The sequence below is a fragment of the Indicator indicator genome, chromosome 2 (assembly GCF_027791375.1).
Source record: "Indicator indicator isolate 239-I01 chromosome 2, UM_Iind_1.1, whole genome shotgun sequence".
NCBI lineage: Eukaryota > Metazoa > Chordata > Aves > Piciformes > Indicatoridae > Indicator > Indicator indicator.
The window spans coordinates 64,868,488-64,895,188 of NC_072011.1; the positions used below are offsets into that span (position 1 = coordinate 64,868,488).

At 44.3% G+C, this 26,701-nt stretch overlaps 1 protein-coding gene across 1 annotated transcript in view; it reads right to left on the reverse strand.

Annotated features, from left to right (window-relative positions):
• Window positions 1–26,701, reverse strand: part of COL19A1 (collagen type XIX alpha 1 chain) — a 204,041-nt gene that overhangs the window by 1,877 nt on the left and 175,463 nt on the right. Inside the window, exons 36-47 of the mRNA XM_054394527.1 lie at window positions 25,603–25,653; window positions 24,801–24,845; window positions 23,981–24,007; window positions 21,747–21,800; window positions 20,043–20,087; window positions 16,579–16,623; window positions 16,378–16,440; window positions 14,153–14,188; window positions 13,920–13,964; window positions 8,214–8,384; window positions 7,729–7,795; window positions 6,144–6,299 (exon numbers count right to left, since the gene is read on the reverse strand). Of these exons, the coding sequence (XP_054250502.1) occupies window positions 6,144–6,299; window positions 7,729–7,795; window positions 8,214–8,384; window positions 13,920–13,964; window positions 14,153–14,188; window positions 16,378–16,440; window positions 16,579–16,623; window positions 20,043–20,087; window positions 21,747–21,800; window positions 23,981–24,007; window positions 24,801–24,845; window positions 25,603–25,653 (805 nt within the window). The remainder of the gene's footprint in view (window positions 1–6,143; window positions 6,300–7,728; window positions 7,796–8,213; window positions 8,385–13,919; window positions 13,965–14,152; window positions 14,189–16,377; window positions 16,441–16,578; window positions 16,624–20,042; window positions 20,088–21,746; window positions 21,801–23,980; window positions 24,008–24,800; window positions 24,846–25,602; window positions 25,654–26,701) is intronic.

Sequence of the window (26,701 nt, forward strand, 5' to 3'; positions counted from 1 at the left end):
CATTTCTCACTACCAACCCAAGTCAATTGTCACTTCACAAAGCAGTGCTGCCCCTGACAGCTCAGTTTGCATGTATTTGGTTAGGGGGCAGAGAGAGAAGTCACATTTCTGGTATAGCACAGTTAACAATCCTCATCACAAGCATTACTGTAGGTGTCTGAGACATCATCACTGCTGAAATAGACTGAAAGGTTCTGCAAACACCACTGGAATTCCAGACAATAAAGGAGGAAAGAACAAACTCCCCCCACAGCTGGACAACAAGCAGCCTCCCAATGCAAATGCTTGACCCAGTGTAGCATAAACCATTTCTTGCTGCATCCTACTACAGGTGTGAAGGTGCAGTTTGTACACAGCAGGAGGTAGATTGTGTTGACACTCAAGTTTAATCCAGAAACTGATAGCTTGGCTAAAGAAAAGAATGCTTTATTGAACAGGGTGCAAGCACATCAGCTACAGGCCTGTGTGAGAACAACCCAAACAGTGTCATTCTGGCAGGACAAGATTGGATTTCCAATGAGGTGTATTGTGCCAGGATTGCACTTCCAGAGGCTAAGAGCACCTTCTGCCTCTGAGCTGAAAGTGACAAATGCATGCACAGTCAAAGGAGAAATATCACCATACACAGAGATCAGATTGGGGTTTATTATTATTACTACCATTATTTAGTGTAAAGGCAGATGTGGCTGCTGTCTGGTTTTCACTGGGAGAATTACAGTTCCAGTAAGAGGAACTTCATTCCAAAGGTGGCTGCTCTAACAAAGCCTTGCACTCGAGTTCCAGAGGTTTTGGGGTGATTCCTGCAACCCAAAAGTTGTGGCATGTACACATGTACCCAGTGTGGGTAGTATGGTAAGCACTTGGTAGCAGGATGTGCTGGGAAGGATGAGCTTTCTTCTGCTCATAGGTGAGTGAACATGAGCCAGCAGTGTGCCCAGGTGGCCAAGAAGGCCAATGGCATCCTGGCCTGCATCAGGCATAGTGTGGCCAGCAGGAGCAGGGAAGTCATTCTGCCCTGTGCTCAGCACTGCTCAGGCCACACCTGGAGTCCTGTGTCCACTTCTGGGCTCCTCAATTTAAGAAGGACATTGAGATAATTAAATGTGTCCAGAGAAGGGCAACGAGGCTGGGGAGAGGTCTGGAGCACAGCCCTGTGAGGAGAGGCTGAGGGAGCTGGGGGTGTTCAGCCTGGAGAAGAGGAGGCTCAGGGGAGACCTCATTGCTGTCTACAACTACCTGAAGGGAGGTTGTAGCCGGGAGGGGTTGACCTCTTCTCCCAGGCAACCAGCACCAGAACAAGAGGAGACAGTCTCAAGCTGTGCCAGGGGATGTTTAGGCTGGAGGTGAGGAAAAGTTCTTCACAGATGAAGTGTTCTGTATTTTCCTTTATATTTTTGAATATAATTCTGTATTTCTCTCCAATTTAACAAGAGCCTCTTTATTTTCCACTTCTGGAGGCCCTATTACAAAAAGGATCTGGAATTGCTGGAACATGTCCAGAGAAGGGCCACGAGGATGAGCAGAGGGCTGCAGCTCCTCTGCTATGGAGACAGACTGAGAGAGTTGGGGTTGTTCAGTCTGGAGAAGAGAAGGCTCCCAGGAGACCTTATTGTGGACTTACAATATCTGAAGGGGGCTACAAGAAAGTTGGCGAAGGACTTTTTAGGGTGTCAGGGAGTGATAGGATTGGGGAAAATGGAGCAAAACTACAAGTGGGTAGATTCAAATTGGATGTTAGGAAGTTCTTCACTATGAGGGTGGTGAGACACTGGAACAGGCTGCCCAGGGAGGTGGTGGAAGCCTCATCCCTGGAGGTTTTTACAGCCAGGCTGGATGTGGCTCTGGGCAACCTGATGTAGTGTGAGGTGTCCTTGCCCATGGCAGGGGGGTTGGAACTGCATGATCCTTGAGATCCCTTCCAACCCTGACAATTCTATGACTCTAAGTAGAGTTCTGTCACTTAAATTGCTCTAAAAAGCATTCCACCTAGATCATGGAGACCTTTTCTATCTGCAAGGATAATGCAGCACCTGAAGCCAGCATGTCACATATCTAGGGAAGCCTAAGGTCAGTTCAAATAAATATGAGGCAAACAAATCACCACCACAGGGGACAATGAAACCAAAACCTCCACTGTGCTCTAACGTGGAAATACTCAAACCACAGCAAAACAACTGGGAGGCTGCTAAGAGCACGCCTCCAGTGTATGCTCTGAATTCTTTCTGTGTGCTACAGCTCTCTCAGGTGAGAGGCAGTAGGTGGCTTTCAAGCCCAAGTGAAAGAGGTTAAACTTCCCCTCTGCAGCAAAGAACATTTTAGAGGAGGTAATGCTTGAAACAAGTGCAGCTATTTCAGTAGAGCTCACTGTGGCTGGACAACATCCACTACAATGGGCTCCTGATGTCAGCCAAGGTTTCTGCTTGCTGTTAACTTACACGTTAATAAACATAAGAGGAAACTCAAGTTTTACCTCAGAGATTAGCAATAAAGACAAGGGAGTAGTCATCAGGTGGTATTTTTGCTTTCCTGAGCAGGGATGTTTGAATCCTTGAGGCTACTACAAGTTATGAGCACCTATAAAAAAAAAACACATCTCATTTCCTTAACTAATAGCAGCAGTGAAGTTTAACTAAGATGAAATCATCTTTTCTGTGTGTTGAGAAAAGCTCATGAAGGATTAGATGTGAGGAAGAAATTCTTCCCCATGAGGGTGGTGAGACACTGGCACAGGTTGCCCAGGGAGGTGGTGGAAACCTCATCCCTGGAGTTTTTTACAGCCAGGCTGGATGTGGCTCTGGGCAACCTGACGTAGTGTGAGGTGTCCCTGCCCATGACAGGGGGGTTGGAACTGGATGATCTTTGAGGTCCCTTCCAGCCCTGACAATTGATTCTGTGGTTCGGTAACTTGATTAGAAATGAATGATTCTATGTGCAAGAGCCTAGCAGCAACTCCTTCAATACACTTTTTGAAGACCATGCCTATACCTCCAAAAGACAGTAGCTATGCTTTCTGCTTCTGGCACTAACCCCTCCCTAGTGGTTTGCCATGCAGAAGGAGGCTCTGCTAGAATCCAGCCAGCTGATACCAGCCTAGTTCCCAGGGGAACTGGCGTCACACTTAAGGTGTCCAGCAGGATCCCTGTGAAGCCTGAAGTTAAGTGAAGCACCTCCTTGGACACACAGACAGCTGCCTTTCCTGCTGGCTGGCTCTAGCAGGCTGTCTGCTCACCAACAGGTTCTGGAGGTGTTCACAGAAGTCCAAAAGTGTCTACTTTGCCCTGGCTGGATGGGACAAAGAGGTCTTTTCACTCTGCCAGCCCAGATGAGTATTACTGCACACAACAAAGCCCTGCAGCTGGGCTACAGCCAAGTGAGAAACCCAGTGAGGAGCATCAGCAAATGCACTTTCTGGCTTGGGCACACGAGCACACAGCATGCTACCTGGATGGGCTCAGCCACACATGCACGTAACGTGCTCCTCCAACAAGTCCTTGTCTGCTATTCTTTTATGGCTGAAAAGCAGCTGGGGAATGGAAGGATGCTTCTCAATCTGCCCCAGAGATTTGGATTTCTCTTTCTTTACTGTTGGCATAAAACAACAACAGGCACAGGCACAACTGGGAAAGGCAGGGAAGGTATCTGTGAGTGTGCTTCTCTCCCAGGACTTGGCTCTTACTCAGAGCACAGAAAGAAGGCAAGACAAATTCTTGGTGTTCTTTTCCTGGAAGTATAATTTCAGGTATCTTTTGCTGTATCAGAGGAGTAAATGCTTCTCCCTTAGCTTACCTTTTACTAATCAAAAAAAGAGTATTGAGTAAATCAGTGGAAATCCTGCATACACAGGGCACTCCTTGTACTTAAGCATAAGGCATGAGAAAGCAGCTTTATTATTATGGTTTGTTTTTTCCAAGCAGAGCTATCATCTTTACTTTTGATGCTCACTAGCTGGAAATGAAGCCTAGTACAACATTCCACTTCCCAGAAGCATCTGAGGCTATCCACCACATACATCATCACCATCAAGCAATCTGGCACTGACATTGAAGTTGACTGTTTACAGTGATCTGAATTATTTAGGTAGTGCTGAAGTCAGTGTTGTGAGCCTCTAAGCCTTTTCCTGTTTTCCTTGATCCTTGTTCTTCTCATTCTGAGCTCATCACATTTTTCTCAAGCTTCTGTCAGGGCTTTGCGCTTATCAATGTTAGTAAAGTCTTTATTCTTCTGATTGCTTTAGGATCCACACATCTTCAGCTCTGCTCTCATGTTCTTCATTCCAGTCTGACTTGCTCTGACTCCAGAGCAGACCAAACTAACAAAAGATAATAGAGAACTACCTACAGATCAACTGCAAATTACAAATCACCCACCCACAAAATATTATTCATTGATCAATCCTTTCCTCCTGTTGCTCTCTCCTCCTCCTCCTCTTAATCTCTGAGAACCTGGCTCTACAGTGGAGCACAGCTACAAAGATATCTTGAAGATAATTTTTGTTTTCCCCCACAGTTCAGTGAAAGCAGAGTCCAGAAAGTGTCCAAATACACTGCAGGGTGCAAATTGCTGCTTGGGCTATAGCGAGAAGATCTGACAGTGGTTTGTGAAAACAGAGCACTTCACTGCAAGAATTCAGCTTGCACTGTGTGGGAGTTTGAGACCTCTAAGGAAAAAAATAAAACAAGAAAAACATAGAGTTGAGTCCTCCAGGAGGACCAGAAAGGTCCAGGGATGGACTGGAAAACTGTAATCAATCCTGTAATTCTGCTATCTCCTTATAAGTTGTCAGCAAGGCCAGCTTGGTCTCTTTTCTCCTTCCTTCTGGCTTTCTGGAGGGAGTCCCTTATCTGGTAACATGGAGGAGTAGATCTGCTTGTGGCCAGTTTTCCCTGCTCAGTCTTGGCCTGCTTAGGATTAAAGGAAGGGAGGCAATGGGGCAAGGGCAGGAAATAAGCACTGGGATTTGTGGTTTAGGCTGATTGGGGGAAGGCTTTTGGTTTGTTTGGGTTTTTCTTTCATGTATCCTGTAGATGGATTAGATGTTCAGGATTGATGTGTTCTGTATTTTCCTGTATATTTTTGAACATACTTCTGTATTTCTCTCCAATTTAACAAGAGCCTCTTTATTTTCCAATTCTGGAGCCTCTATTACAAGAAAGATATGAAGGTGCTGGAACATGTCCAGAGAAGAACCATGAGGACTGGAGCTCCTCTGCTCTGGAGACAGACTAAGAGAGTTGGGCTTGTTCAGTCTGGAGAAGAGAAGGCTCCAAGGTGACCTAATAGCAGCCTTCCAGTACCTGAAGGGGGCTGCAAGAAAGCTGGGGAGGAATGTTTTAGGGTGTCAGGTAGTGATAGGAGTAGGGGAAATGGAGCAAAACTACAAGTGGGTAGAGATTCAGATTGGATGTTAGGAAGAAGTGCTTCACTGGAACAGGTTGCCCAGGGAGGTGGTGGAAGCCTCATCCCTGGAGGTTTTGAAGGCCAGGCTGGATCTGGCTCCAAGCAACCTGATGTAGTGTGAGGTAGAGGAGACAGGGGGGTTGGAACTGGATGATCCTTGAGGTCCCTTCCAACTCTGACAATTCTATGATTTTACTTCTTTTGGGAGTAAAACCATTTCTATCCTCAGTTTAAGAAACACTGCTCCTAAAGAATCACATTTGCCTTTTGTTTTTCCTCCTCTGTGTTGTCTCAGGATCAGAGCTGAGAGCCCTCAGACTTGGAGATCCTATTTTGTTTCTCAAATCAGGTGGCCTCTCAGTACAGAACAGGAGCTAAATGCTTACAATTAGAGTCCTGGCATGTGTTTTTTTTTTTTTTTTTCTTTTCTTCTTTATTAAAGTATTTTGGAGAAGAAAATACCTGCTAGAGTAGCCTAGATATCTGTCAGGTTGAGATATCTGTCAGTAATTAACTTTATCACTTAGTAGAATAAAATGCACTGATTAGGAGTTTTTAATCAGTAAAGTCCACACGTTTGCTATGGGTTAATGTTTAGGTCTAGTCTGGAAAAACCATAAGTAGAGTTTTAAAAGTTAATCATTAGGAAGCTAAGGTAGGTAATCCTGGCTCATTTAATCATCATTAGCAAGTGTATAAAGGTTTCAAGGTACAATTGATAGGAACATTTTTTTGGGAATTCCTACCTTGAGCCCCGCGTTCTCCCGGTGGCCCTGGCAAGCCATCCTTTCCTGGTGGCCCTGGCAAGCCATCTTTTCCTGGAGGTCCTGGTTTTCCATGTGCTTGGGAGGCAAGCATGGCAGCAGGCAGCTTCAGCTGGGATACAAACTGAGCCATCCTTTCTTCATTAACAAAGAGCACACAAGCAGGAAAAGAAAAGGTGGGTGAGAAATCTGCCAGCAAAATGCCAGAACAAAAGTAAATCCCCAAGTCCCAGCTAAAGGAAAGGGTCTGGAAGTAAGGTGCTTAATCCCTCTCAATGTCAAGGGATTAAATGCTCCTCTAAGTGCTGAGCTCCTCATTTACAACTTGGGCTCATGTCTGAGTCTTTACTCTTTGAAATAATCAGATTGAATTTGTACCAAAGTTTCTGTGATGTCTCTCCCTCACTGATGTCTTCCAATGTGTCAAATGACTTCTGGCTCCTGCTTCTGGAAGTACTTAACCATACCCCTGGAGGTTTTTAAGGCCAGGCTGGATGTGGCTGTGAGCAACCTGATGTAGTGTGAGGTGTCCCTGCCCATGGCAGGGGGGTTGGAACTGGATGATCCTTGAGGTCCCTTCCAACCCTGATAATTCTGTGATTCTGTGGTAGATGGATGCAGAGTAATTACTACTTACCTCTCCCACAAAGGCCTATCCTACTCTATTTGTAACTCCTATTAAGTTGCAAAATAGACCTTAAATGCTGTGAACACCCTGGAGGTGTTCCAGGCCAGGCTGGATGAGGCCTTGAGCAACCTGGGCTGGTGGGAGGTGTCCCTGCCCATGGCAGTGGGGGCTGGAACTGAGTGATCTTGCAGGTGCTTTCCAACCCAACCCATTCTATGATCTATGATTCTATCAAACAGCTTTTTGAATGTGCTGAAACACAGCATGGTGGTTTGGGGTTGATGGTTGGACTTGATGGTCTTAGAAAACAGTCATGAAAAAAAAAACAAACCTGTAAGTCCTCAGCAAACCTTATTAATTGTAGAGATTTCAGCACAAACTGTTCATGCTGGTGGAATGAAATGCACTTGGTAGCATTTCAGTGTTCCTTAGAGGTAGGCAAAATAGCTACCAACCCTGAATCTGCCTTGTTTATGCCAGGTTAAAAAAAAAAAACAACAAATAACTAAGCAGTCCACAATTTAACAGGTATTTACTCTGGTGAAATATTAAATTTTAAGAAAAAAAAGAGAAGAGAGGGGGAAGGGAAGAGAGGAGAGGAGAGGAGAGGAGAGGAGAGGAGAGGAGAGGAGAGGAGAGGAGAGGAGAGGAGAGGAGAGGAGAGGAGAGGAGAGGAGAGGAGAGGAGAGGAGAGGAGAGGAGAGGAGAGGAGAGGAGAGGAGATGCTCTGATTAATGGAGACTATAATTAATAATTATTTGAGCATAATTATATTGATTAAATTCAAGGAAGAGTTAAATATACCTAGAGCAGCAAGGCAGCTTCTAACTCTAATGTTACTTAGATGCCATGAAAAGAAAATAAAAGATGTAAGGATGTAAAACCTCTAGAAGCTAATTCAAGATTTACATTTTTTTGCACAGATCTTCATTTTCTTACCTTCAAAGACCTTTAGAACCTCTTGCTTGATGTAGCTTTTTATTTCTTCCAGTGACAGTGTGTCAGCCTGGTGAGGGGAAAAAGTGATATGTATCATAAGACACAGAGTGCACTCTGTGATGCTACAGAAATTGAAAACTGCTGGAATTAGCATCAACCATGGAAAGCTTCCACCAAAAATTACAGATTTTAATAGATTTGTGTGATTTATTTAACTGTAAACAGGCAGTTTATGGCAAATAGATCATAATACTCTAAAAGCCATTAATACAGAATGAGGCCTCCATCACCTCCCCCTTGGACAACCTGTTCCACTCTTCCACCACCCTCACAGCAAAGAATTCCTTCTTAATGCCCCACCCTGCTCTAGTTTCAAACCATGATGCTGTGGTACTGCTCAGTTGAATTCCCACTGCTCAGAGGCAGAAGCTACCTTCATGCCAGCTGAATTCATGAGCATCCAAGGAGAACTTGCATTTACTTACAGGAAACCCTGGGGGTCCTGGTGAACCTGGAGGACCTTGATGACCTGGTGAGCCTGGATAGCCTCTCTGTCCTGGTGGGCCAATAGGACCTACATCCCCTTTTTCTCCTGATGGGCCAGGTTTCCCACGTTCACCTTGTGGACCTCTGTCTCCTGGAATGCCCTGATCACCCTGAGGGAAATAAAAGCAGAAAGAAAAACCATTGCACATAGTGGGGAAAAAACCCCAAACAATAAATGGGAGAAGTCACCCAAGAATGGCAGGGAGGAAATTTCTATTCACTACTAGACAAGTCCTGCAGTGAAGCTGATTTCCCAGGCTGATATCCCTTGTCTCTGAACACAGCAAGCAACATTTTGTTTTCTTACACTTTTGATGCTGAATTCAATACCAAAGAAACAAACTTGCAGATGACATCAAGTTGGGAGCAGGTGTTGATCTGTTAGAAGGTAGAAGGGCTCTGCAGAGGGACCTTGACAGGCTGGACAGATGGGCAGAGTCCAACAGGATGGCATTCAACAAATCCAAGTGCCAGGTGCTGCACTTTGGCCACAACAACCCCATGCAGAGCTACAGGCTGGGGTCAGAGTGGCTGGAGAGCAGCCAGGGAGAAAGGGACCTGGGGGTGCTGGTTGACAGCAGCTGAACATGAGCCAGCAGTGTGCCCAGGTGGTCAAGAGAGCCAATGGCATCCTGGCCTGCATCAGGCATAGTGTGGCCAGCAGGAGCAGGGAGGTCATTGTACCCCTGTACACAGCACTGGTTAGGCCACACCTGGAGTACTGTGTCCAGTTCTGGGCTCCTCAATTTAAGAAGGACATTGAGAGGCTTGAACAGGTCCAGAGAAGGGCAATGAGGCTGGGGAGGGGTCTGGAACACAAACCCTATGAGGAGAGGCTGAGGGAGCTGGGACTGTTTAGCCTGGAGAAGAGGAGGCTCAGGGGTGACCTCATTGCTGTCTACAACTCCCTGAAGGGAGGTTGTAGCCAGGAGGGGTTTGGTCTCTTCTCCCAGGCAAGCAGCACCAGAACAAGAGGAGACAGTCTCAAGCTGTGCCAGAGGAGGTTTAGGCTGGAGGTGAGGAGAAAGTTCTTCCCAGAGAGAGTGGTTGGCCATTGGAATGTGCTGCCCAGGGAGGTGGTGGAGTCACCATCCCTGGAGGTGTTCAAGAGGGGATTGGATGTGGCACTTGGTGACATGGTTTAGTGTTCATGAGGTCTTGGGTGACAGCTTGGACTTTGATGATCCTTGAGGTCTTTTCCAACCTTATGGATTCTGTGATTCTGTGAAACAAGAGTAGCTTGAATCTGCAACCCACTTTTCAAGGACACAAGTTGGGTGCAGAAAGTCTGTGGCTCTTCTGCAAGGATCCAGAGATGTCAAATATGGCACAGGTAGAACTGAGGTGCTCAAACCCCTCCAGGCACAAGGCATCAGACTTTTATCTGCAGCCTTCCCCAGCAACCTAATACTTGATTTCTGCATGGACACAAAATTTCATCTTATCAAAGAATTAACAAAATCCACTTAGATTAGACCCTAATTAATTCCTTTCAAAGCCAATAAAGCAAGGGCCAATATTCAGGTCATTAAAATGGATGAGGTGGCATTCAAATTTGTTTGACTTGTGGGGAATTAAATCTCTTAGAGTAACTTAACGTATTGGCTATTAGTTCACTTCATTAATAGCTAATGTGGAGCAGAGTGCCCCAAGTTCAGGCTGTTAATGAGCAGTTCTTAGGGGTCACTGCTTGTCCTTGCTGCAGCACTCAGCCCAGAAGGCAAATCACATCCTGGGCTGCAGCCAGAGGAGTGTGTCCAGCAGGGCAAGGAAGGGGATTCTGCCCCTTGACTCTGCTCTGCTGAGACCTCACCTCCAATCCTGCCTCCAGTTCTGGTGTCCCCAGCAGGAGAAGGACACAGAGCTGCTGGAGCAAGTCCAGAGGAGGCCACAAAGATGACCCAAGGGCTGGAGCAGCTCTGCTGTGAGAATAAGCTGAGGGAGCTGGGGTTGTTCGCCTGGAGAAGAGAAGGCTCCAGTTCCCTCAGTTGCTCCTCACCAGCCCTGTTCTCCAGACCCTTCACCAGCTCCATTGCCCTTCTCTGGACCTGCTCCAGCCCTCAATGTCTTTGTTGGAATGAGGGCCCCAAAACTGAACTCAGTGATCAAGCTGTGCCCTCACTAACGCCGAGTACAGGGACACGATGGCCTCCCTGCTCCTGCTGGCCACACTGTTCCTGATTCAGGCCAGGATGCTGTTGGCTTTCTTGGCCACCTGGGCACCCTTCTGGGCTCATGTTCAAACTGAGAAGCAGAACTTTTGTAGTCTTCAAGGAAGTGACTCTTTCCTGGCTTTAACCGAGTTCTTGCATCCAACCTCTATCTCCTACTCCCCCTTTAGAACTATGAAACATAAAGAACAACTTCACTCTTGCCATAGTTCACTTCAAAACATGAAGAGTTTGAGCCTGTTAGGTAATTTTCAGTGGAGTCACTTTTTTGGAGGTTGAAGTCCAGCACAGGGGGATGTGGAACACAGCATTTTGTGTGGCAGAGCCTTCAAAGGAGACCACACAGGAGTGCATCTGCATATATGAAGAGAGTTGTCCGATGATCACTGAAAAAGTATTGAAGGCATAAATATCCATAGAGGATTCTCAGGGTTTATAACCCTGCAGAGGAAGCATGGTTTATAACCATGGAGAGCTGTTCTAGCAGAAGAAGAGAAAGATGCAGGTTTCTCTGAGAGCATGGTGCCATGGCAGTGTGAAACTGACCCTGGCATTGCTTCTCTGCTAAACAATTCCCCATTTTACAGGCTGCCAGCATGTGGGAGGCAGATCAAACTCCACAGCCACTTTTGAAACAAGCACATTTTTAGCTGCCTTCAGGGTTTGCTTTGTGTTTGGAAGAAGCTCCTTGTAAAAAAATCATAAAACTAGGTCAGATCTTCATTTAGACTCTTGTTCACTCTGAATGGTACAAAAAGGCAGGGTGGGAGGTTTGTTTTGCAGTCCTGCCTCCAGCGCTGCTTCATTCTGTCCTCCTCTTTTCTACTATTCTTGCATTTCATCTTGTGCTAAATTCTGTGCAGAGGGAACTATTATTTTGCCTGGCTTTCTACAGGTTCTAAGGCAGCTTGGTGACAGTCTGGGATCAAGGTATGCAGGTAGCAGCAATAAATGAGCCAGCCAACAGTTCTTCAATCTGTCCTTGGAATCCTATGAATCTGCAGGAAGCAGATATCCCTATTTGCAGCTCCAGCTCCATGTGTATGTAGGCACTGTGTCACTGGTGGGGCTGGAATAAGCACATCCTCTTCTCTTACCCTGAAGCTTTCCAAGTTTCCCTCTGATGAAGCAAACTAAGGCTGTGTCTCCGGCTCTCATACCCTTTTCCTACTTGAAAGGAGGTTGTAGTGAGGTGGGGTTGGTCTCTTCTCCCTCCTATCGAGTGGTAAGATGAGAGGAAATCATAGAATCATAAAATGGTCTGGGTTGGAAGGAACCTCCAAAGGTCATGTAGGCCTCCAATCCCCTCTGCAGTAAGCAGGAACAGCCTCAACTGAATCAGGTTGGCCTCAAATTGCACCAGAGGTTTGGATATTAGGAAGGATACCAGAGGTTTGGATATTAGGAAAAGTGGCCAGGCACTGGAACAGGCTGCCCAGGGAGGTAGTGGAGTCACCATCCCTGGAGGCACTCACAGGCCATGAAGACAAGGCACTTTGGGACATGGTTTAATGGGCATGCTGGTGATGGGTTGAAGGCTGGAGCTGATGATCTTAGTGGGCATGCTGGTGATGGGTTGAAGGCTGGAGCTGATGATCTCAGAGGCCTGTTCTAACTAAAATGGTTCTGTGATTCAACATCCTCTTCCCTCTCCAGCTTTTTCAAGGTCAGGCACTTAACTGTGCAGCCTTCTCTCCTGGTTGTGTGTGCAGAGAGTTATTCACAGGGCATCCAGAGAGGCTGCCAATGAGAAGGTCAAGGCTGAGAGCTGTACTGCAGCACCCAGCAGGTGGTACAACAAGGAGGCTCTTACATTTCAGTCGTGTCTTTAAAGGCAGAAATAGAACACTGCAAAGTGGTTGTTCCTGCAAGGGACAATTACTGTAATCAAGGTAAAAACCTCCTGTCTCCTCTGTGCCCTTAAGCAGCAGTTCCTTTTCCAGATTACACAGGGAGGTGCTTTTCTGATTGAGCAAGTAAGTGTGGTGCCTTGGATTAGGACATCACAGCTTTAGTACCATTGTTACAGGAGCAGAGTGTGCACAAAGATGTTTCTTTGCTCTAGCAAAATCAACCTCACCTCTCACCTCCCATCATGACTCCTGACCATCATTGCCATGAAAAAAAATGTCCAAACATTTTGGGAAGAAGTAAAGTTTTGGTGCTGGGATTCCTGCTGCCCAAGTGTAACAAGGTTGCTTTAGCTAAAGCATGATTTGTCATTGTGAAATACAAAGACCCCAGGGGATCCTTAGAGAGCTTTGTTTTTCTGAGAGCTTTATTGGAGTCATAGAATTGGTCTGGTTGGAAAAGACCTCCAAGACGATTGAGTCCAACCATCAACCTAGCACTGCCCTGGCCCTTGAAACATGGCCCTAGGTGCCATGGCCACACATTTCTTGAACACTTCCAAGTGTGGTGACTCCACAACCTCCCTGGGCAGCCTGTGCCAATCCCTGACCACTCTTGCAGAATAGAAATTTTTCCTAATGTCCGACCTAAACCTCCCCTGCCACAATTTCAGGCCATTTCCTCTCATTCTATCACCTGGTACTAGAGAGAATAGACTAACCCCCACCTCACTCCAGCCTCCTTTCAGGGAGTTGTAGAGAGCAATGTGGTCTCCCCTCAGCCTCCTCTTCTCCAGATTAACCAACCCCAGTTCCCTCAGCTGCTCCTCACCAGCCCTGTCCTCCAGACCCTTATAGTTCTTGCAAAGTCTGACAGCATCCCAACAGGATTAGATGCTTTCCAGTTTTCAACCTGTTGATCAGTTTACACTCTCCAGGCCAACTGTGTTACAAAGTCTATAAAATGTGGTCTTCCCCTAAATGCAGAAGACAATTCACAGGATCACAGAATGTTAGGAGTTGGAAGGGACCTCCAGAGATCATCCAATCCAACCTCTCTGCCAGAGCAGGATCACCCAGGACAAGTCAGACAGGAACACATCCAGGTGGGGTTGGAAAGGCTCCAGAGAAGGAGACTCCACAACCTTTCTGGGCAGCCTGCTCCAGGGCTCTGCCACCCTCATAGTGAAAAAGTTTTCTCTTCTGTTCCCCTGGCACCTCCTCTGCTCCAGCTTGCAGCCCTTGCCCCTTGTGCTGTCCTTGGCCATCCCTGAGCAGAGCCTGGCTCCAGCCCTGCACATCTGCATCCCCAGCAATGAGGGCAGCCCTCAGGCTCCTCTGCTCCAAGCTCCAAGCCCCAGCTCCCTCAGCCTGGCCTCACAGGGAGATGTTCCACCGCCTGCAGCAGCTTGGTGGCTCTCTGCTGGATTCTCTCAAGGAATTCCCTGAGCTCCTGCTTGAACTGAGGGGCCCAGAACTGGACATAATATTCCAAGTACTACAACTCTTTATTATGTAAGAGACTGCTGAGGTTCAGAGAATTAATTTCTTGGGTTTGCCTGTTGAATCTGTGCTGATGTGGTGCTGAGTAGAAAGAACACTGTTGCTGAAAGAAGGGACTTACACGTTCTCCTTTGGGTCCTCTGTCTCCTGGTCTCCCCACAGCACCCTGAACATTTGTTTATGAAAAAGAAAAATAAAAGAAAAGAGGAGATGAAAATATCACTTAAAGGCTTTTAATTTTTTTTTTAATATATTCATCTGTTAGCAGAACTGAAAGCAACTGCCTGGGATTGACAGCTATGGTGTCTGTGAAGCATAAAATAGAGCAGAGCATGCAAAAGGAAGTTTTCCTACCGGAGGGCCTGGCAATCCATCTTTTCCATTGACTCCCTATAAAACAAAACACAAAAAGGAAAAGCAAACCAAGCCAAATTTGTTAATACAGACACTTGTGTACATGCATTAAAAAAACCCAATCACATGGCTGAAGCTCAATCATAGAACCACAGAATCGTGGGGGTTGGAGGAGACCTCTGGAGATCCCAACTCCCCCACTAAAGCAGATTCTCCTAGCTCAGGTTGCACAGCAACTTGTCCTCTGCAGGTAGGTTTTGAAAGTCTCCTTAGAAGGAGACTCCACAACCTGTCTGGGCAGCCTGCTCCAGTGTTCTGCCACTCTCAAAGTAAAGAAGTTTCTCATTAAGTGAAAACCTCCTGTGTTCTAGTTTGTCCCTGTTGCCCCTTGTCCTATCACTGGGTGCCACTGAGGAAAGTCCAGCCCCATCTACAGCATTGTTCTGTGCATTAAGAAGATTCCCCCTCCCTCTTCTCCAGGCTAAACAGCCCCAGCTCTCTCAGCCTCCCCTCATAACAGAGATACTCCAGTCCCCTCAGCATCCTCATTGGACTCTCTCCAGTAGTTCCCTGTCCCTCTTGAAGTGGGGAGCCCAGAAGTGGACTGGTGTCACTGCAAATCCACTTTGTGTGGTTACAAATCAGAAATACTCAAAAATGGTCTCAAGCTGTGAAATAACAGAGCTCAGGGTGACACTGAACTGCAAGCACATGGAATCTGAGCTGAAAACAGAACAAATGGTGAAACCAAAAACCTTTGGCATCAGGATGTGCATCAAATATAGTGAGCACACAACTTTCAAAGAGAAGGTATGCAGAAACAACTGCAAATGTGGGATATGGACCTGTGCATGCACTGCTCCAGTCCTGATACAACCCCAGAAGAGGTTTCTCTTACTCTAGATATTACCTTTCTGCTCTGACAGTGGTAATGCCTTCACCACAAGTGCTCAGTTACATTCTCTGCTCCTTAGGACTTGTGGCTTGGCACAATTTCAGCCTCCTGGGCTGGGAAAATGCATTTCTTTCCCCAAAGAGGGTTGGTCTCATTCATACTATCTGCAGGAAGCAGTCCCAGGCCTCTCTTAGCTCTCAAACTGGAATCACAGAATCTCACAGAGTCACAGCATGGTGAGGGTTGGAAGGGACCTCTGAAGATCACCTACTCTGAAGACCACTCAGTCCAACCCTCTGTCAGAGCAGCAGCACCCAGGCTAAATCACACAGGAACACATCCAGGTGTGTTTTGAATGCCTCCAAAGAAGGAGACTCCACCACCTCTCTGGGCAACCTTTTCAAGTGCTCTGTTCCCCTCACAGTGAAGAATTTTTTCTTTAGGTGCTTATTATCTGAGAACTCTGATTATCATGGCTCAAAACCCTGCCAGAAACTACCTTAACGACTGCACAGTGCCAGAGGCTTGTCAGGTAAATGCTCTGGCACTGGTCAATTCCCTAGGATCTAGGTGGATCTGCACATGCAGCAGTTTCAGTGCTGCTTCCCTGAGTCAGAAAGAAGGACTTGCATGAGCAAAGCCAGCAGGAATATTTCCTTCCCTCTCAGTTTGCTGCTGAAACCACAGAAATTGTCTCTTCTTTCAAGCCAGAGGTGTGACGTGGAGATGAGCTGGCAGGCTGAAACTGTTTCCTTCTCACCCTTGTCCCCAGAACACCAAGCTTTGGGGGAGAGAATGAATTCTGTGCCATCCTAGCTGAACCACTGCTAGAATATAAACCAGGCTGTTTGAAACCAGCTCAGACAGAGCTGGCTACACTGCTGTCACTGGTTCACTAAATAAAGAGCTCAGGTTAGGCATCTCCTAAGTGAGCTGTAAATGCTTCAGCATCCCCTGCACACAGAAAGGTTCTGAAGTTTATTCAGAGCCATGAAGCACAATTTACACTGACACTGGGAATTCCTTTATAGACTCTGGGGAATGTCTGGGTTAATAATCTCCTGAATCAAAAGGTGTGAGAATTCTTTATGTCAACAGGCTCTTAAGGAGCCTCAGAAGAACCTTTGAAGGCAACATCTCAGTGACATGAACATCTAAAACATCATCATACCAGGAATTCTTGACTGAAGGGCTGACACTGAGTGCTGTAGCTCTAACTGCTCTGCAGATGTCACCTGGCTTAAGCAAAGCAGGATGGAAGCTGATTTCTGTCATGACTCTGATAAACTAAGATGCATCCTTCTGTAATAAACAGTAGAAAATTGCTTACTGGTTTTCCTTGTGGCCCTTCTGGCCCAGGGAAGCCTATATCTCCTATAGGTCCTCTTTCACCCTAGGAAAGGAAAAAAAAAAAGAAAGAAACAAACAAACCCAAAGCCCACATGTATAAATCTGGATGTAAAATCTTGCATGAGATGTTTGAATTATTTGTGTACCATTGTAAGGGTCTAGAACCCAGGTTTGGACTTACAGGTTCCCCTGGCATCCCTGGGGCCCCAGGAGATCCAGGCTTTCCCTGCAAAAAGACAACATCAGAAAGTCAAATTACCAGGAAGGAAAATATGAATTCCCTCAGGTCACAAATGAGAAGCTTTATATTTGAGTGAAATGTTCATGGTATTGGCCACTGCATGCCTTAAGAGAGGAAAAGGAACAGTTGTAACAGATTTCTTCAGGATTTGAGCCATGCTAACCTGGCTTTTGTGGACAGCACAACTCAATCCCTTCATCTTCTTTGCCCTTTTTGAATCATGAGAAAATGTTGTCAAGAAATTTAGCCTCTTCTCATTTAAACAACAGCAGAGTTTGATAAAATTTGGACTTGATGATCTCAAAGGTCTTTTCTCAACCAAAATGATTTGCTTCTTGAGAAGTCATGGTCAGATCAAAGCTGACCATCACAGATGTGAAATCAAGATGATTTCCTTCAGGCAGATCCCAGTCCTCACTTATTATTCAAGTAAGCTTTTTGATTGACTTAACAGCTTTTGCAAATTTTCTTCATTTTTTTTTTTTGGCCACTTTTATTGTCCTGTTAAGTTCAGCCTGACACAATTCACAACCATAGAATCACAGAATTTGTTGGGGGTTGGGAGAGATCTTTTTGATTATCAAGTCCAACTGCTTGCCTAGAGCTCACAATTCCACCACTACCACTAAACCATATGCCTCAGCCCCACATCCATGTGCCTCTTAAATTCCTCCAGGGATGGGGATTCCACCATCTCCCTGGACAAATCCTTTCACATCACATAATTTACATCATGACTTCTAAATGGCTTTAGTTTTTACAAATGAAGCCTTGCTTGTAAAAACCAATCTGGTTCAGCCCCAGAGAAGAATCAATGACACTGGATCTGGATTTCCTGAAGATATCATAGAATCATTTTGTTTGGAAGAGACATTTGAGGTCATGAAGTCCAACCCTTAACCCAGCACTGCCAAGCCACTGGCAGTATCCTTAGAGCAGATTCTCAGCTGACTTGGATGAGTGAAGGATCTAACACATACAACCATTAAGGTTGGAAAAGATCTTGAAGATCAAGTCCAACTGTTAACCTAACCCCACCATGACCAGGAAACCCTGTCCTGAAGTGCCATATCTACAAATTTATTGAACACCTCCAGGGATGGGGACTCCCCCACCTCCCTGGGCAGCCTGTTCCAATCCCTGACTACTCCTGCAGGAAAGAAATTTTTCCTAATATCTAATTTAAACCTCCCCTGAAACAACTTGAGGCCACTTCCACTCATCCTATCACTTGCTGCCTGGAAGAACAGACTGACCCCCACCTCCCTGCTTTCAGGGAGAGAGGTAGAAGGTCTCTCCTCAGCCTCCTCTTCTCCACTCTAAACACCCCCAGCTCCTTCAGCTGCTCCTCCCCAGCCCTGCTCTCCAGACTCTTCCCAGCTTTGTTGTCCTTCTCTGGACCTGCTCCAACATCTCAATGTCTTTCTTGGAGTGAGGGTCTCAAAAGTGAACTCAGGATTCAAGGTGTGGCCTCACCAGTGCTGAGCACAGGGGCTAAAAATCAACACCAGCAACAACTTCAAGAACAAGAGGGCTGGCAGTCACTGGTGGCAATTCTTGCAGAATCTCAGCTCAGGCTTCCCTGATCATTCTGCTTAGCAACAAAACCAAAGGTAAAATGAGAGGTTTACATTCCCAAATGGAAATAAGGATCCACTGTTCAGTCTAGGGAATAATGCCAGGAAAGGAGGACAAATTTCTTCTCCAGTAAGATACGTGGATATATTTCAAAACCTCTTCCTAGACTACTAAAAAATATTGTCCCTCACATGTCTATTAACTTGTTAATTTAGCATATAATGCTAAAGCAAATTATTGCAGTGGAGTTTAATAGAATGAAATGTAATTAACAGAGTTGAACTCCATCAGTGAGGAAGGGATCTCATTAAACATTTCACACCCAGCTAGAAGAGAGAGCAACAAGACTTGGAACATATCCAGTGGGAAATAAACAAGGAATGAACAATTGGGATCATCCTAACTGGCTGCTGCATTATTGATTCACCCCATACTCCAGAGCAACAAACTCTGAAACTCTGTCATGAGCTATAAAGCCTCCAAGAAACTCTCCTCTTTTCCCCTTAAATGTGCAATTCCCCCCTAAATGTGCAATTCCCCCTTTGTTTTGAGAGAAATTAATTTAATTAAGCTATGGAAGCTGATGTCCTCTCTTGGAACTCACAGTAAATAGAAACTAAATGGGTGGCTAATGGAACTGGGAGTGCCCAGACACCAACTTCTCTTTAGTTCACTAAACCTGCAGTTAAAATTGAAACCCAGCTCCTGAATGGCTTGGCAGCTGCCCAGGTTTAATAACAAATGGTATTTGCATATAAATAGCGCCACGTTGCCTCCTGAAAGATGGATAAACATTTCTAGTCTATTAAACTGTGAGTGCAGTCCAAAGAGGAGTTGCCTTCATTTCCTTTAGGAAGGCAGAGGAGTAATTATAATTTCAATTTATGATTAGTTGCATTTACCTTCCCCTACAACCAAGCTTCTGGGTGACTTTCAGGAACTTCTCTGAATCTTACCCATAAAGAGCTGACAAAGCTTTTCCCCTAAAGCAAAGGTTTGATTGCCTTGATAGGCAGATCCCTGTGAGTTGCAAGAAGATTGATAATTTTTCTTTGTTAGAGATGCTCAGAAATTTGTGCATGCCCAGGAAGGCAGAAAACATATTTTTTTTTTCCCTTATCTATATTAAACTGAGGCAGTGAGGAGAATATTGGATGCTTTCTTAGCTTAGCTTCAAATTGCAGCTTTCTGCTGGATTCACACCATTCCTTCCTGTCATTTTAATAACAAGAACATGAACCCTCAGTGGTATACACTCAAAACTCGCTTTAGGAAAAAAAACAACCCACACCATTTTCATACCTGCCTATACAGCATGAGCCAAGTGTTGCTGTGCCACAGAAAGTGATGGAAGTGACAGCTCAGCACCTTGCTTGACTTCTTTTATCAGCTTCTACCAAACTGAGGTTTACTTTAAAGGATCACAGAAGTGGGCTGGAAACTGAGTTTTATTTTAAAGAATCAGAAAATTGGGTTGGAAACTGAGTTTTACTTCAAAGAATCAGAAAATTGGGTTGGAAACTGAGTTTTACTTTAAAGAATCACAGAATTGGGTTGGAAACTGAATTTTACTTTAAAGAATCAAAAAAATGGGTTGGAAACAGTTTTACTTTAAAGAATCACAGAATTGGGTTGGAAGGGACCTCTAGAGTTGATCTAGTCCAACCCCCCTCCAGTAAACAGGGACATCCCCAACTGGATCAGGTTTTTCAGAGCCCCATCAAGCTTGACCTTGAATGTCTTGACCTTGAATGTCACTTCCCTGGGCCACCTGTTCCCATGTTCCAGCACCCTCTTGTTGCAGAACTCCTCGTGAGGATACGTACCGGTGTCCCTGCTACTCCGGGTGTGCCAGCTGGTCCACGGTCCCCCTGAAGAAAAGAGACCATTTAGACTTCTATATTAGCACTCAAAATAGAAGTTTGTGTGTGGATTCCCATTAAAACCTGAGGAGGGATTATTCAGTGAGCTGAAGGCGAGGCCAAGAGCCAGGCTCTGCCAAAATGCTAATATTTAGCTTTGTGGCTGACTAATTTTGCAGAGTTGAGCAAGAAACTGAACTCCTTTGTTTAGGTTCTCTTGTATGATGTCATCATTTCCATGCTGCCCCTTATACTCTGCTAGAGGTCTTCCTTGAAAAGGGATGGAAAATCCCTGATTTAGCCATGGTTTTCCAACTACAGTGGGTCCAGAGGAGGCCACAAAGATGATCAGAGGGCTGGAGCAGGCTGAGAGAGTTGGGTCTGTTCAGCATGGAAAAGAGAAGGCTCTGGGGAGACCTTAGAGCAGCCTTCCAGTACCTGAAGGGGGCTACAAGAAAGCTGGGAAGGGAATGTTTGCAAGGGCTTGGAGTGATAGGATGAGGGACAATGACTTTAAACTGGAAGAAAGGAGGTTTAGACTGGAGATTAGGAAGAAATTCTTTAGCATTGAGGGTGAGTAGACACTGGAACAGGTTGCCCAGGGAGGTTGTGGATGTCCCCTCTCTGGAGGTGTTCAAGGCCAGGTCAGATGAGGTCTTGAGCAACCTGATCTAGTGGAAGGTGTCCCTGCCCATGGCAGGGGGGTTGGAACTGGATGATCTTTAAGTTTCCTTCCAACCCAAACCATTCTATGTGTGTGTGATATTTAAGATGTATCTTTCAAAGAAGTTTTCACCTTCCTGCTGCCCAGTCATCCATTTGCTGCAAGTCAGCATCCTCACTTTGCTTGTGCCATGGTTCTACCAGAGCAAAGTTTCTCCTTTTAGCATACAACCACCCTCATCTATTCTTCAGGTATTCAAATGTAGCTGTACGATCTCCCTGGAGCCTTCTATTTTCACCCCACTTCTTTCAGCCTGTCCCCACAGGAGAGGTTTCCAGCTCTCTGATCATCTTTGCGGCTCTCCCCTGGACCCATCCCATCAGGTCCATGTCTCTCTTGGGGGCTGCAGAGCAGGACACAGCACTGCAGGTGAGGTCCCCACAGAGCAGAGCAAGAGGGGCAGGATCCACTCTCTCCATCTCTGGCCACACTGTTTTGGATGCAGCCCAGGCTGCCATCGGCCTACTGTGCTGCCAGTGCCCATTGCTGGCTCCTGTCCAGCTTCTCACCCCCCTCAGCCCTTTTCTGCAGGGCTGTTCCCAGGAGAGAACACAAACCAGTGACTCTATTTAGGAACATGTTGACTACATTACTATCAGATAACTTCAGTTATATGTAGTATGTGTTCCAGAAAATTATACTATGAAGTCAAGAAAACAAAATATTCCCAGAGATCCTACACACAATTTTCCCATCTGCAGGGAATGAATTTTTTACATAGGGTGTATGTGTGATTTAGAACACAGTCCAGCAGAAAACAAAATAAAACAAAAACAAACAAAAGGCAGATAAATGTGCAAATATTTTTTCCACACAGAAACTTTAACTTGCACACAGAGAAAAACAAAACAAAACAACAAAAAAGAAATCAAACAAGTTTTCAGCAAACATTTGGCTGCATACAGTTGCCATTAAGAAGCCAAGAGTCTTTCCAAGAGTCTTACCTTTTCCCCTGGAAGTCCTTCCAGTCCAGGTAATCCCATGGGTCCAGGGTCTCCCTGATGTAGTTATTTTTTGTGTTTTGTTAATTAGAAAAGGTTGCATACATTAGAATTTCTGCAGTCTACATGAGAAACATTGAACAGTGAGCAACAGCAGATTAATTAACCTCAGATTAATAAACCAGGCAGCCAGCTATGAACAGAGCTTGGTATGACCTGTTGCAGTCATCTGCAAAAACTAAGCTTTGCCCAGAGGCACTGTGCAAATGTTTGGATCAGTGGTTTTTCATTTGGATGAAGAATGTAATCCAGAGGAACCCACTCCAATGCTCTTGCAAGCCAAGGTCAGCTCTAAAGCACCTCCAGGTGGAAGAGCCCTGGGGTGTAAGCAGCTCCAAGCAGCTCTGTGCTTGTTCCTCAAAATTAACTCTGCAGTGGAGGGCACACAGAGTAGGTCCCTGTGTAGGTCTTTAAGTTTTGGAAGAAACCCAGAAATACACTCCCCTGGAGAAATCAATTCCATGTGGAGAGTTGAATTCCTTTTGAATTCTCTTTGGTTTTTCAGGAAAAGTGACAGTTTGCCACAGAAATTGAAACTGCAGGCAGTAACTGCAGAGTTCCAGCAATTCTCAGCTATACCAAAAGCTACAGCAAATTCCTGTCTGGATTTCATGAAGTCACCAACAGGCAGGATCTGCAGCTCTATTTTGGTGGTGGCTAGCCCTATGCAGCTCCTCAAGCTTCTTCCACCAGCTGCCCTTTCCCCCCTCCTCACAATTTTAAAAGAAAGATCACACATGAAAAGGACATAACACAAGGCTTAAAGGAAAAGCAACAACCCCAAAAAGTTAACCAGATCTGCTTTTGAATGTCAGACTGCAGAGCTGAAAGGTACAGTGACTCCTGTGATCAGCAGCATCTTGCTCACCAGAAGCAATGGGACCAATGGAAGGATCAATTTACAGATGGTGCTGGCTGGCATGATGTAGCACACTGCCCTTTCTCCCTCACTGCTTTCAGATTCAGTGTTGGCAACAATCTAATAGCTCTTGAGCTATTTTCTGCCTTTATTTCATATTCTCCCTTTATTTAATGTCCTTCTTTTATTCCATGTTTTCTCTTTCTTTCATGTCCTCCCTTTATTTCATGTTCGCCCTTTATTCCATGTCCTCCTTTTACTTCATATTCTACCTTTATTTCATGTCCTCCCTTTATTTCATGTTCTCCATTTATTTCATATTCTATTTTATTTCATGTTCTCCCTTTATTCCATGTCCTCCCTTTATTTCATGTTCTCCCTTTATTCCATGTCCTCCCTTTACTTCATGTTCTCCCTTTGCTTCATGTCCTCCCTTTATTTCATATTCTCCCTTTTCTTCATATTCTCCCTTTACTTCATGCCCTCTCTTTATTTCATGTTCTCCCTTTATTTCACATTCACAGAATCACCCAGATTGGAAAAGAGATCCGAGATCATCAACTCCAACCTATTACCTAATACCTAACACCTAACACCTCCTGACAACTAAACCATGGCTCCAAGTGCCACTTCCAAGCTTTTTTTGAACACCTTTATTTCATGTCCTCCCTTTATTTCATGTCCTTCCTTGACTTCGTTTCCTACCTTTATTTCACATTCTACCTTTATTTCAGGTTCTCCCTTTATTTCGTATTCTACTTCTATTTCATGTCCTCCCTTTATTTCATATTCTACCTTTATTTAATGTTCTACCTTTATTTCATATTCTACCCTTATTTTATGTCCTTCCTTTATTTCATGTCCTTCCTTGACTTCATTTCCTACCTTTATTTCATATCCTATCTTTTTTTCACATTCTACCTTTATTTCATGTCCTCCCTTTATTTCATATTCTACCTTTATTTCATATTCTACCTTTATTTCATGTCCTCCCTTTGTTTCATGTTCTACCTTTATTTCATATTCTTTGGGTTTTTTTCTCCCCAAATATATCCAGAGACAGCTCAGCAGAGCTGCAGTCACAAGCAGTTGATACTATGTGCACTCATTCCTTGTCTCATCACTTACAAACTGCAAAATTGGCAAGCCTGGCAATTAAAAATAAAAAACAAAAGGGTGTTTCAGATGTACTGATCCTGCAGGAGGGAAGCTACCTGCTAAAAGACCTTAATGGACTCTTCCACCCTTGTGACTTAGGACCATGGGTTGCACTACTTGGGGAATTCTCTTAGCATAACCCCCCCAAACACATACATACCGCTGTGCCAGGATCTCCTTTTGGACCCTGCAAAGAAATGAAGAAGTGGAAGCACATTGAATAAAGAGCAGGGCCGCACAGCAAGGTGAGGTTCATTCATTCTGTGTCAGTGCATCACCTGCAGGCTTGGCTAATGCAAAGTGCTTTTCTCTTTCCAGCCCCAGATCTAATGCATCACTGACTATAAATGCTGTAGCAGACATTTGCAGGTAGTGGAATATTTTTCACTGAAGAGTCCAGTACCAAATGATGCAACATTTTTTTGCAGCCTTTACTTACTTTAGGTAAGTACTTAAATAAATAGGTAAGTACTTAAGTAAATAGGTAAGTACTGAAGTACTTAAATAAACAGTAAGTACTTAAATAAAAACAAACCAACCTCCACAATGACCCCAAACCTAAAATCACTTTGTTATGTACTACACACCAATCAGAGAATGGCTCAGGTTGGAAGGGACCTCAGAGATCATCTACTCCGACCTCCCCACCCTGCCCAGGGACACCTCTCAACTAGACTCAGCTGCTCAGGACCTCATCCAACCTGGCTTTGAACATTTCCAGGAAGGAGGCATCTACAAACCTCCCTGGGCAGCCTGTGCCAGAGTCTCACCACCCTGGCACTGAAGAACTTCTTCCTCAGCTCCAGTCTAACCCTGCTCTGCCTCAGCTTCAAACCATTCCCCCTCAAATCCTTATTTTTTCTGTTCTTCACACAGAAAATCAAATTCCATGGCACTCACCCAAACTTCATGCAACTAACACCCCCCCTCTGCTACTCTCTCAACTGACTGTTAGAAATGACATTTCTGTCAATACTTACTGGAGGTCCTGGTGGACCTGGGTAACTTGCAACACTCACACCTCCCTGCAACAGCAAGTTCCAAAGTTGGAGTTGGGCCAGAATTAGGTGGTGAGTGAAAACAAAGTAAAATAAAATATACCAAAGCAAAATAAAAATAATGATAAAATAAATTAAGTTAAATTAAATTGAATAATAGAAGAAAATAAACCAAACCAAAGCAAAATGAAAATGATAAAACCCCCAAACCAAAATAAAATAAAATGAAATAAAAATTAAGTTAAAATAAACCAAAATAAAATTAAAAAATAAAAATTAAAAGAAATTAAAATAAACCAAACCAAAATAAAATAAATAAACCAAAATAAAAAAATAAAATGAACCAAACAAAAATAAAAATAAAATAAAATAAATAAACCAAAATAAAATTAAATAAAATTAAAATTAAAAGAAATTAAAACGAACCAAACCAAACTAAACTAAAATAAATAAACCAAAATCAAATAAAATTAAAGTAAAATTAAATGTAATTAAAATAAATCAAACCAAACCAAAATAAAATAAATAAACCAAAATTAAAAAAAATAAAATGAACCCTACAAAAATAAAAATAAAATAAAATAAATAAACCAAAATAAAATAAAATAAAAATAAATTAAAATAAACCAAACCCAAATAAAAACAAAACAAAATAAAATAAAATAAACAAAAAATAAAATAAAAATAAAATTAAATTAAAATAAATGAAACCCAAATTAAATTAAAATAAAATAAAATAAAAATAAAATAAAAATAAAATAAAATAAAGATGAAAGAGAGATACCTGGAGTTTGTATAAGCTGCTCATTCCATTCCTTTCACTGTAAGGCATACCCTTTAAAACACAAAAACCAACTATGTGTCACAGCTATGAACTGTAAAGGCAGAACTCTTGCCCTGATTGAGTCCTGTAGTATTTTTTCTTGAGTCTTGTGTATTTTTGGTCTCAATAACTTTTGTCCAAGATTCACAGAATGTCAGAGGTTGGAAGGGACCTCCAGAGATCATCAGGTCCAACCCCCCTGCCAAAGCAGGATCCCCCTAGGGCAGTCTGCACAGGAATGCAGCCAGGTGGGTTTGGAGAGTCTCCAGAGAAGGAGACTCCACAACCTCTCTGGGCAGCCTGCTCCAGGGCTCTGTCACCCTCACTGTAAAGAAGTTTCTCCTCCTGTTGAGCTGAAACCTTCTCTGTTCAAGTTTGTATTCATTGTTCCTTGGCTTATTACTGTGCACCACTGAAAAGATCTTAGCTCCCTCCACTTGACACCCACCCCTCAGACACTGATACGCATTGCTCAGATCCCCTCTCAGCCTTCTCTTCTCCAGACTAAACAGCCCCAGAGCTCTCAGTCTCTCTTCACAGGGGAGATACTCAAGTCCCCTAAGCATCCTCATGGCTCTCCATTGGATTCTCTCCAGCAGATCTCTGTCTCTGGACACAGGATTGCAGGTGTGGTCTCAGCAGGGCAGAGCAGAGGGGGAGAAAAACCTCCCAGTGGAGCTTGGAACATTTTGGGATTTTTTATTTGCATTATGAAATCAGAGAGCTTTAAATGTCAGTGTTCATTACATGTTGATATTTTTTATTCCTAGAATTCTCCAGAAGTAATTTTGTGTTGGGTATTATTCCAGCTCATTTGGAATCCTGGGAACTCCATGGGCTTTCCCTAGGTTCCCTGATCTCAGGTAGCCAAGCTGCCTAAATTCCTCCAGTAGCATTGGAAGAATTAATAGTGAAATCACTTGACCTTAGAATCATAGAATTATTTTGGTTGGAAGAGACCTTTAAGACCAAGTCCAACCTTCAACCTAAGACCACCATGGCCATTAAACCATGTCTCCAAGTGCCATGGCCACAGGTTTCTTCAGCACTCTCAGGGATA